This window comes from Protopterus annectens, chromosome 2.part0, assembly GCF_019279795.1.
Source record: "Protopterus annectens isolate FY-2018-M chromosome 2.part0, PAN1.0, whole genome shotgun sequence".
NCBI classification, from domain to species: domain Eukaryota; kingdom Metazoa; phylum Chordata; order Ceratodontiformes; family Protopteridae; genus Protopterus; species Protopterus annectens.
Window position 1 is genome coordinate 436,297,982 of NC_056728.1, and position 12,781 is coordinate 436,310,762.

The 12,781-nt window shown below is 40.1% G+C and overlaps 1 protein-coding gene across 2 annotated transcripts in view; it reads left to right on the forward strand.

Moving 5' to 3' along the window:
• Positions 1–12,781, forward strand: part of VPS13A (vacuolar protein sorting 13 homolog A) — a 4,910,496-nt gene that overhangs the window by 4,292,621 nt on the left and 605,094 nt on the right. For both annotated transcript variants that reach the window (XM_044060868.1, XM_044060869.1), the window contains exon 65: positions 3,411–3,574. In XM_044060868.1, the coding sequence (XP_043916803.1) occupies positions 3,411–3,574 (164 nt within the window). The remainder of the gene's footprint in view (positions 1–3,410; positions 3,575–12,781) is intronic.

The following is a 12,781-nucleotide window of genomic DNA, read 5'->3' on the forward strand; positions in this document are numbered from 1 at the left end:
CAGTTTCATTTACAGGGAACAGGGCAGTTGTTGATCTTAACAGACAACACAACTGTGCAGTGTTACATCACAACTGTGAACACAACATTCTTCAAACTCAGGGCACAAAAGCAATTTAGACATGGGAGACTTCAATGCAACTGAATATCATTGATGCTTCGCCAGGAGCAAAGAACTCCTTCCAAGATTTTCAGTTATTCAGGAGGAACACAGATCCCCAGTGGAAGATCTGCTGATCTTCTCCACATATTTCCGGACATTGGATAGTGTGCTATTTCATTCTTTGACAGTGATCTCAGTGGAAGCTCCACTATGCCAGTGTTTTGCCAAAGTTTAAACCCTAAACCCAGCCTGTTCACACAAAAAACTTCATGATGGTCTCCAGAAGGTGAAGCCAGTCCTCCCAAGTGTGATCCTTTGAAAATCCTGCCTCCCCCTCCTCTAGCACATTGCTCTAAAGGCTTCACAAGACAGGTCAGACCAGCATTTTGATAGCTTTGGATTATTGTCTCAGCACTGCAACTCCATTGCACGAGGAGTCTGTTGAAGGAGAGTCTGAAGCCTAGGAAGGCTGATTCCACACTCTCTTTGATTCCACCTATTGTGTTATCTAGCCTGGGTCAAGCTTCAAATGTCAGCTTCAAGCCTCAGTACAAACAATTTCACATATCCATTGCAGAACTCAGCTTCCCAACAGCTCACCTTTGAAATTTTGAATGTTTTTAGATTTGATTTGGTAAGTAAAAGCGAGTGGATTGCAGATTATAAGACAAGGTTGTGGAGCTCTTCCATTAGCAAAGTGTTTGATGTTTGATTGTTCAAACCTATTGGTTTCTCCCTTGAATATCAAGCTGAGTTTGAGGACAAACATTTGTTTGTCTTTCTCTCATTAATTTTCATGCTGCAGGCAAATTTCTTTAACTCATGATTGTGGGATACCACCCCATTTTTTCCTCTACTCCTGTCAACACTTCCTTTTTTATTGGAATAAGACTTTACAATTTTAGAGCTCCCTGCAGGGCTACTCAATTTTGTGTTGGTATTAGAAACTCAAAGACCTTTTGAGCCTAGCAGCCTTGCCTGAACTGAGGAATTGTGATATTTGTTCCCTTTTTGTTTTCTTTTACCTCTGCAAGAAGGGTGCAAGAAGTTACAGGTCCTTCTTTAGGCCCTTAGCTTTATACAAAATTTCCTGATTAGTGATATCTTAAAATTATCTTCAAATCCTTTAATCCTAAAGCAAAATAAAGTTATAGTGTTAGTGTACTTTAAACCAATTATTTAGGACTAACAACATTTAGAAGGGCCATTACCAAAGTTTAGGTTTCTTTTGCACTAATTCTCCAATGTACGTTATTTTTTAAAAGTTTATTTAAGCAGGATTAAGGGGTTTTCTCAGTGCTTTATTTCTTTGCTTTGCTTTTGCTTTTGCTTGGGTTTTCAGTAACTCTGGCTATTGCCACTTGGATTTTCTTTGGTTTTCATTACTAAGACTGGGCTTGCTACTCCAATCATAAGAGGGTGGGATTCCAGCTCATTCCATTACCACCTTCTACCACTTCACTCTAATCTTGGGGGGTGGCAACTAAAGACTTGGATATTTGTGTACTCTCCTGTGTTCAGTGCACCTTGTACCTCCACACTTTGCACCTTTGGAATTCTAAATTGGCAGCTGGTTCTTGGTGTAACGCGTTTAGTTTGTATTCTACAGTTTTGTACTTTGTACAATTTCGTGTCCCTCCCATATCAATGTTTTGTACCTACCTAGGGCAGGTTTGTGGTTGGATAGACACATTGTTACTTTGTATATACATTCCACTTATTGTGTAACAGGTAGTGTTGTGGTGTTATTTGTTCCCTTTTTGGGTGTGTGTTTTGTAACATATGGATGGTTGTACATGGGTTTTTTCTTGTGTGGCGTGGTTTATATTTTGGTGTTTTGTGTTCACTGTATGTTGGGGTGGGGGTAGACTTATCTTTTAGGGAAAGGGTTTGCGTGGGGCAAGAAACTGGGACCGACATGACGGGCTCAAGGCGCGATTTGTACCTGACGCCCACGGTTGGTACTCTGGCTTTGACCTAACAGTACTTTACCAACTGGCTCACTGACAGAACCCACACTGTAAAAGTTGCAGACTCCAAATCTGACCTCAAAGCAAGTGACAAGTGGAGTACCACAGGGTTCCGTCCTGGGATCTCTCCTGTTTGGTATCTACTTCTCTGAAGTGCAGGCTAACACAGAGGGCCTCTGGCTGACGAAGTTCGCAGATGACTGCAATCTAGGAGCCATAATCAAGTCCCCAAATGATGTGGATATCCTACAGAAGGGCCTCACTGAGACAGATGCCTGGTGTGGTCAAGCTCAATGTCAAAAAGTGCAGTGTCATCCTCTTTGGTAAAAACTCTGTACCCATGAACTACCACATAGGCAGCAATCTACTTAACATTGAATGCGTGATGAGACCTTGGGACCAAGGTGGACAGTAGTCTCTCCTTTGATAGTCACATTGCCACAGTAGTCAGGAAGTTCTTCTACATGGCACACCTCATCATAAAAGGGTTCTCATCCAGGAAAAAAGAGGTCATTGTTCCCCTCTACTTCGACACTCGTTAGACCCATTATAGAGTACAACGCCCCTTTTTAAATGTACCTCACAAGACATCTGCAGCAGCTGGAAAGGCCACAGAAGTACCTCACAAAGAGGGTTACTGGCCTCAAACAAATGCCCTACACTGTCCGCCTCAAAAAACTCCAGCTTTACTCCGTAGCATATCGCCTACTCCGAGGTGCTCTCTGCCTAACATATAAAGCTATGTCAAGCCCAGAGCTGTTGGACATGCTACACCTAAAGAAATCCCAATCCCTCAGAGCTACACACTCTGGGAACCTAAACCTTGTCACCACAATAAACTGGACACGCTGGAGGGATAGATACCTGTCCCAGAGACTTCCTGTACTGTGGAACAAGCTACCCATCTATGTCAAGCAAAGTTCTTCATTAGCACTCTTCAAAAAAAATCTTGATGAGTAGATGGGAAATAGGAAATTCACCCTGGAGATCACTTCTGTGTTTCTGCTCGACAGTGGCAGAGGAAAATAACTTTCTTGGGTGGCGTAAGCCACGGAACCTTGCCGGCTAGGCTTATGTAGGCCCTTGGGCCGATAGCGTAGTACCTACCTATGAACCTATAAGAAAGGCTTGCACTCCGAACAGACAGTAAGCCTCTTCCAGCAATGTCCTTAAACTTCTTGCATTCAAGTCTATAAGTATATCCTCTTCCTAGTCTTGGCCTGTTTTGCATTATAAGTGTTTGATGGCGACCACACTGGGCCATCACTGATTTATGTATTTATTTTTGTCATGCTGCTAATTGATTTAGTTTGTAAATAATCGCTTTAATCCTTCTAGGTGGTTTGGCTGGAGCTGCATCTAGAATCACTGGTGCAATGGCTAAAGGGGTGGCAGCAATAACCATGGATGAAGAGTACCAACAAAAGAGAAGAGAAGCTATGAATAAACAGCCCAGTGGCTTTCGAGAAGGTGTTACCCGGGGAGGCAAAGGCTTGGTGTCTGTAAGTATATTAAATTATCAGTAGATTAAGTGATCATTGTTGTATTCTATATTTTTTATTTTATTGTACCTGAAGGTCTGGCTTAGAATTCACACAGTTGATTTGCTGTCCAATAGCTTATTTACCACACACACACACACACACACACACACACACACACACACACACACACACACACACTCTCATGGCCTGATTAATCGCAAAATAGACTGTAGGTGCTAAATAAGCAAGACTGTCATGGCATTTGAGTACGTGTAATGAGAAACTTTAATTTGATAGCCTGCACTCAATAGATCTTTCCAGATAAGACCACACTGACATAGTCTTCCGTGAGCAATAATGAGCTGTATTGTGTTAAAGCATTCCTGTTTGTCTGAGTAATGTCACCGTAGTTGCCTTCAGTAAAGTTTATGATAAGGACAAAGACCTAATTGAACGCAGGTGTCAGAAGCTGTAGCAGTGTTTCTACTATGTACTGACTTTAATTTCTGTCTAGTCCAGCTGCTTGTCACTGTTCCTGAAGTGAAGAAAAACAACACCAACAATAATACTATATATATAAAAAAAACTCCCTGTTAACCTAGCTAGTGAACCTACCTCACAGATTTATTTCTGTTATGGTATGTGCCAAAGGACATGGGTAAATGTAGAATATGTGAGAATATTTTAGAGTAGTTAGTCCTCCTGCACATTTTAGTGGAGTTGTAGGAAACCAGAGTACCAAGAGAGAGGCCACACCGATACAGGAAGAATATGCAGACTCCACAGAGACAGTAACTAGGGATCATGCTTTAACTAGTTACCCTGCTTCTGTGAGGTAGAAGGCTTAATCATCATGGTTTCCATCTACAATGTCTGACTCAGTCACTTCCTTTTGAAGTGATGCTGGCTAGTGTTAGCCATATAGTAACAGTGGTGACTTCCTATTAAACTGATTTTGGTCCATAAAGAAGTCATCCTTATTATATGTACTAGTACAGCTTTTGTCACAAAGAATGAAGAAAAAAAAATACTGATCCTGCAATACAGGTTATCTCCCCTTCCTGCACCCCCTTTGTAGTGACACCAGGGATACCAGTCGTCCCAATGTGAATGATCACATTACAGTAAACTCTCGGTTAACCTGAACTCAAGCAACTAGCACGCTCATGTAACCAGCAAAAAAAAAAAAATCAAAGAAATACAGTACAATTTTCATGTGTTGCACTTTCTGCTCCCCCGTGGAAGCATAACTTACGTTTTTTAGAGTTTTAAAAAGGAAAATAGGAATAAATTCACTCTCTCCCCACCCTGAGAACAAGTCAAGCCAAACACATAGTATAGGGTACAATATCAGTCAGGTCTATTTTTAATAGTAACTCTCAAGCAACCCGAAACTACAGTTATCCAGCATCTACCAATCCCCATGGGTGCCGGCTGGTTAACTGAGAGTTTATTGTAGTGCTTTGTGAAGCATTTTAGCATTGTCAGTTGCAACAGTGAAAGAACTGTCTTAGTGATTGTGTCTACCCACTGCACCACCCTGTCATTTTTTTTTTTTTTTTTTTTTTTACAGTAACACTAAACGTGTCTGTCATTGGGATGTCATTTATTTCATCAAGGACTGATTCACCTTAAACCCATTCATTCAAGACTAGTAAAGCAAATGGTCAGCTCTGTGAATGTTTTAACCTTAATCCAGCATTTTGGAGTCCCTATTGATGGTTATATTAGTTAGAGGGTCGTAGAGGACCCATTTTCCTGCTTTGAAGAAAAGGTTTGTATGTTTGCATTGCCCTGTATGCACCTAAAAAAAAAAACATTTCACTAAGTTGCTCATTTAGGCTTTTTGTCCATTAGTTTTTAACAGAATTAATTGCACATCAATCACTGTAAAAAAGAAATAATTCCCTACTCATTGCATGGCTGGATTTTGCATAACATTATAAAAATGGGAAAAAAAATTCCATCTTCATAATGTAGTCTTCTTCCCCTCCAGCACACAGACTCCTTTATAGTGATATTAGAATTTATTTGATTCCCCAATACAAGTTTTGGCTTTAATTGACACTAGTAGATGCCCAGTTTGCCACTTTCAAGTTCCTGAACTAAAATGGTCTTAATTGTCTCTCAACAATAAAAAATGGTGTTTGTGAGCCAGCTGCTAAATGAAGTAACCAGGTAAGTTCTTGCTTTTTTTTTCTTTCTGAGCAGCAGATAAGTATATTTCAGCTGAACTTTTAATAGTTTAACATAACCTAGCAATGTTTTAATATTCTGGACCCATGTTTTATCACAACACTTAAAACACACACACACTCTCCTTAAACAATCACAAAATAAACTGTAGGTGCTAAATAAGCAAGACTGTCATAACATTTGAGTACTTGTAATGAGAGATTTTAATTTGATAGCCTGTACTGCGTATATCTTTCCTGTTAAGGCCTAAAAGCCACAATATCACAAAGTGTACCATTCTGATTGTGCGGTTATTTCCCCAGACATGGTGACATCACTCTGACAGCACATCATGAAATGACACAGTTCATAGGGTAAGACAAGTTCGTAGTAGGCTATCTGAAACTTAGAACATTTGCTCATGATTTTTGTCCAGTTTTCAATATTTTGAGAACATTTTTCAGCAAACCATCTTTAAGTACCCTTTTCATCTACTGTGGTGATATCATTTTACAAGTTCTTATCCAGAAAAGTGATTTTGCACTCACTGTTTATAATAACCTTTATAGCATGATTTTTGCTTGGTTCTTAATTTGAAAATAAATATATTGAAAATTTATGGCAAAACTATTAAAAACTTTAAAACTTAAAAAAAGCTTTCATGCTGATAGACTCCTACCCAAGAAGACTGAATGCTGTAATTAAATCAAAAGGTGCTTCAACAAAGTATTAGTTTAAGGGTGTGCACACTTATGCAACCAGCTTATTGTACGTTTTTTAATTTTTATATTTTTTCCCCTAACAAATTTGTTTGTCAGTTGAATTGTACAGGTTATAGGTTACATTGAAGGTGGGAAAAGTTTTGAAATGATTTATTGTGGTGTCATTTTTTTATATCACAAAATCCTGGCATTTTAACAGGGGTGTGTACACTTTTTATATCCACTGTACATTTGATGTCCATAGACAATTCAGGTACTATCTTGACAGAAGTAAATTGCTCAAATCTTTGGATCAGTTGTTCATTTATTGTGAAGGTAAGAATGGACAATCTGTGTCAAAGCAGAATATTTCCAAATGGTTGTTTAAGGCTATTACCTTTTGTTATATTCACCACAATAAAACTATTCCAGGCAGTGCCAAGACCCACTCTACCACAGCTTTGGCTTTATCTGTGGCTGTTTGGAAAGGATTGGATTCTAGAAGTATTTTAGAAGCAGCAACTTGGTCCTCTCTACATACATTTAGTCAGCACTATAAGCTTGGTTCCTTTTCTAGGTCTAACTCAGGCTTTGCTATGATCATTCCTCACTGGCTTCTTCTTCCACCTCCCAAAATATGTAAGTTATGGTAATCTACCCATATAGCTTAGGCTACTTCAGCAGTGATCAACTGGAGGACATAGTACAGTTGTTAAGTAAACTTATAACAAAGTACATGTTGGAATAATCACTGCTACAGTAGCCACTCCCTAACTCCATCCCTCTTATTTATTGGTGTATTGTTTTTTTCCAGTGTGTGGATTTTATTTTATGTTGTTTCTAGCATTGCTTTTTCAAGGCTCAGCCTCCCTCTGTCTTTTGTCATGAAAGCTCTGAAGGACTTGGTGCCCAAATCTGTCTTTTTAGTCATCTCATCTTGTGGTGACAAATGGTTTGTGTGTGTGGAAGGTGCCCTGAAGCTTTGAGCTGGCTGGCTGCTGTATCCTTGCAGCTTGAACCCATATAGTTTAGGCTACAGCAGCTGAGGCCATTTGAACATCTACTGTCATGGTAAGTTTACTTACACAACTGTTCTTTCTTGATCCTAACATGTGTTGCAACAAAGTTATCATCTCTGATACCAACAAAAAACTTAAACTCTTTTAAGTGTTTCTGCACACCTCAGATCATCAGCCAGGACCGAGATCAAAAGTAGGTCTTGTACTGCCTGGTGGAGGAGCTAGATGTTGGGGAGTACCATTGGGCTAGCATAGCCACCAGCAAAGGAAGCATTAGAATTGACATGCCCATCTCAATAAAAGCAGGATAACAGTATTGTTGGATAGCTAGCAAAAGTATCAAAATAAGGTTCCATTGCTTGATCTCAAACAGAAGTTTGACAGGCATGAAGTAAGAGAACAGGTTTAAGCCTCTTGAAGACCTGCATTCTGTATCGATGACATACAGGAAGATTTACAGGAAAGGTATTCCTTATGTACCACTCTAGGAATTGCATCCTGAGGTTTGAATATCACACCATCATGCACTGGAGTATAGGGATGGCTGGCCTGTATATATGTATTGGGCTGTTAAGTCAGCTCTGTCCATCTCCAGCAAGTGTTCTGAGTTTTCACTGAAGCATAGAATGCCATCTCCTCTCATTTCTCCTTGGGTCATTTCTTTCACCAGGTTTATACTACCCCTTCCGTGTGCAGCAGGCCAACAATAATAGACTGAATATCCTGTTCATTGCATGACAGGATGTGATGAAGTTGCTGTGGTATATCATTTTTTTGTGTAAGTGCTGAGTCCAGAGATGGCCTCCTCACATAACAGTGCCATTTCCGATACGTGTCTGTCTTCATCTTGGAGGTCAGTCACTTATCCTTGATATTCAAGACACCAGGCAATGCAGGTTGCCCTCTTATTGAGACTTGGTGAGTGAAGCAGAGGGGATTCAAAGATTATGTCTCCAAGACTGAAAGGAATAATGGCACAACTCCTACTTTGTAGACAGACTCTAGTAAGTAAGGTCTTTCCTAGAGTGACCTGCAGCTCCTCTTCCTCCTCAAAGTGTCTTAACCATGGATTGGAGGGGGAGTTTGATAATCACTGGTTCATCACCCATCATTAGGTCTGTCGTCAACGGATTTGCTTCTTGTGACCTTAGAACCCCCAGACTCGCCCTTTGGATTCCTTTAGAGAAGTGGAATGCCATTTTGTCAGAGTATCTTGGGGTAAACTTCTGCAAGACTTTTTCAGCCCTGTGTAGGTTCTAGCGATCATAGCAGTGTACTCCCATACCAGTGGATAGAGAGTCTAAGGCTTTGGGTAGGAAAGACCTTACAATACCGAACTGCTTCTCTCACCTGTCCAGTCCATGTCCTTTTCCTCTAGGTTAAATACTGGAAAATTTGTTAGAAATACTTTTAGAATTGCTTTCTCAATAAGCTTTCATGTAGATTACTGTCACTGTTTTTTTCTGTCATGCCCTCTGACCTTTAGAATAAGATCTAGCTGCAGCGTGTCACCATAAAAGCAGCCATCAAGGGTTCTTCTGTTTGCAGCCCTGGTATCCCCTATGCATGGTTATAAGCTCCTAGGAGAGGGTGTGGTGGGTGGGGCCATTACCTGCTTCTGTAAGTTAGTCCTAGAGGCAGCCTTTCATTCTCAGTATATGACTACTACTAGATCCATGGTCTGTAGTAGAGATTCATTAACAAGAGATATTCCCTCTGACATGCCCCTCAGTTTTTCTTGTGGGAGAGGCAAGAAAGCAATTTGTGTTAACACCTCTTCCTACCTGGCTGTCTCCTGCATTTCCCATGCTGAGTACAAACTTATGTCAGCTGGGTCTTAGGGTTCCATTCACAGAGTAAGTGATGCAGCATGTTTAAGTTATCGGCATCAGATGACTGGGTTGAAGCCATCTTCTTTGAAGGACTAGCTAAGTCAGGCTATTCTGGATGTTCCATCTTGGAGAGTTGATGTTCTCAAAACAGTATTTTTATTTTATTAAATTTTATTTTGTTTGCATTTGTTAACCAGGAATGTCCCGCTGAGCATAATTAATTTATTGTGCAGGACTGAGGACAGAAGTTCCAGATGATAAACATAACTATAGAAGATACAAATAAGGAACATATCCTTTCCCTAATGATTTTATGCTGAATTGCATCCAGAGCTTTTTTCCCAACTGCAAACCCTCCCTCCACTGAGCGAAACGACCACAAAGCCAAGAAGACGGTCCCAGCTGCACCACAGCACAAATAACTGTGCGTGTCCAAAAGACTTTTCATTTGATATAATACTAGAGTGTTGCATTGCCCATGTTTGCTGCCTCATTCGCCAGTCTGCTGTGAAGTACTTTGCCCACTCAGTCTCAGCCCCTTCCCCTTGGCCTAACCTACACAATCTGTCTCCCACTCTTTCTCTCTGCTTCCACCCTGACAACAGCAGTACAGTTTCTCCTACACTCTCCCTTCTATGTATGCAGGCTTCCTGCTCCACTTGTTCTGGGAGCCTAAACCCACCTTTTAACGCCTATCTTTGCTTCTAATCCCCCTGCCACCTTCTTCACCCAGCTATATTCCTCCCCTTTCTCCTCCCTCTTTCTCCTCTCTCCTACACTCACTCTGGCCTACTATCCTCACCACTAATAAAATATCCCGAGCTGTTAGATCCTTTGTTCTGCTAAGTATGTTTTTTCTCCCCTATCACTACACTCACCACTTATCAAATAGCTTGAACTGTTAGGGCCTTTGTCTGTTTTTCTACCCTAACACTAATTGCTTAGTTTTCCTTACAGAACCTAAGTACTTTACCTCTCCTGATTGTTTCCTGAGTGACACTATGCACTGCCCCTGGTTCACTACGTTCACTCCACTCCCCTACCCCCATTTCCACCCACCCCCACTTTCATCACATTTATAGTTAGCCAAGCCACATGTCTTCCACTACTCCACCAATCTTTTCTCCTCCACTTAATCCTTCCCACCCCAACCCACTACCCCTAACATCACTATCACTTTCCTCCCCATCCCCGCCCACGCACAATGCACTATTTATATTCTTTACTCACTCATTCAGTACTACTCCACATACTTTTCATCACCTATAACTCTACTTCCCTACACTCATACCACATCATATACTTCCACTCCCCAACACATCCCCTATCTACCCCCTTCATCACTATCCCACACATATTTCTATGTAAAAATGTTAAGGAAAAATACTTCAAAAGACCAAAAGCATAAGGTTCAGTTCAGGTATCTTTATTCTTGCGCAAGGAGACAAAAAATGCAGTTACAGAGTTTGTCTGACTAAATCAGGAAGTGTCACAATTTTTATACCTTTCTTTCAAGACATTGCCCACTACGACTGACGTAGCAGATCACCAGTTCATAATTCTGTTACTTTACAGATGTTTCTTACATTTCTAGCTGACTCTTCAAAGTTTAAAAAAGATTTTTCAGTAAACAGGATGGCCTTGACGACCACCGGTCAATTATAACTTTCTTGCTATGTGATGTTACAAGTCTAGGCACTATGGCTAATTCAAGCACAATGCAAGTACAGATTTCTGAAGCAGTTCATTGTTTATAGTATCTAACTATCTTGCAGCTTGTGCACTTTTTCATTAGCACGAACAGAGCTTATTGTCCATAATGAATGAATCTACAGAAATTATTATTATTCTCTATTTAATTTCCTGACCTATCAGAAAATCACCTGCTTTCCAGTACATTTCCAAGGCATAAACATGTCTTTTGCTGTGTTAGCAAACTAGGTCAGAGTGCATCTTGCAGTGTCAGAAAGCACAATTTCAGAAAAGCATGTTTTCAATTTCAAATAGAACTAATACTGCATATAGAATAAAAACTTGTTAATCTTCCCTTATTTAAAATAATCATTGCACACATATGTTAATACATATTTTTCTAACATTTCCCCCCTGTTAATACTTTTTATTCTATTTCAAAAGCATAAACAGTTTGATTCTTCTCCTAACCTCTTCCTTTGAGGATTTGCAGCTAAGAGAGTCATTCAGTTTAAACTTATGAAAGTGTTTCCTTTTTCAACAGTTCTTCAATTTCAGTACTTTGATACAAAGTCTCAGAAACTGACATGTCTATAAAATCTTTGATTAATTTTTTCATGCAGGGAATTCCACAGCAAATACATGCTCCTAACAAAAGTAATCCCACACAAATGGCAATCAGGATGTTCATTAGGATGGAACCCCACCCCCCAAACAAATTCTGGAAAAGGTCCGTCAGTGGGTTCGGGCCTGGCCTGGTCATGTCTGACACTTGATGAATCACTTCCAAATGATCGTTGATTTCGTGTTTATTGTCGGGAATAAACGAACAACACTTGTCTTTGATTCGCCGCTAGGGTGAAGTCAAGAGCCATGCGGTTTTGAAGCACCACAGTTCTCATCGCATTCAGTTCATTAATTCAAGAGCAGAAAAAGTTGCATTGCTCATAACCTCGAGAAGTTTGGATAGCTTTCTCAGTTCCCAAATTGATTTAACTGCACCATATGCAGGGGCTGTGCCAACCCAGGATATGGTAGTGTCACTCAAGTCCATGTGTGCTAGTTTACTTTTGTCTTTCACAGAGTTATGGTTTCTCCAGCCTGCTACGATCTGTCCCATCGGATTCTCAGGTTTCTTGATTGGATTTTCAGGTTTCTTTGCGACGTCTCTGACGTTTCGAATTCTCCCATGAGGCAAAGCTGTAGTGTGTCGTATGGCCGGGACCAGGTAACCCAAAAAACAAATGCCGGACCAATTCTCAGGCAACCATTTGTATGCCTTGTTCCCACATATGAAATAACAGTTTTCTACCTTAGTATTGATATACACCTTCCCTGCATGAAACATTTTCTTATCTATAATAGACAGTTGCTTTAAAAGAACAAGGATTATGTTGTATATCACTGACAGTTTTATGCAAGGACTTAAAGTATGAGTCATAATCTGCATCACAAATTGTTTCTGTATTTTTAGGTTTAATATAACATTTATAAGAAACAGTCACATTACATTTACTCCAACCTACTTGAATCGTGTCATTCTTAAAAAAGCATACAATTCCTGTTTGTGTAACAGGTAGAAACAATGCAATTTTGTCTCTAGATTTCAAAGGTGTAGTCTCAAAAATCAAGTTTTCCCAGGTCTCATTGACCCCTAGGGGGACAGCAGCCATCAATAATCCCCTGTATGCTGTTGGTATAGCTGTGCAAATCCAACAATTCAAAATATTAAAAGTCTCAGCATACACATATTTGATTGCTTGGTAAGTGTTAAAGTTCGGATGCCAGTCTGAGTGTTGAATCACG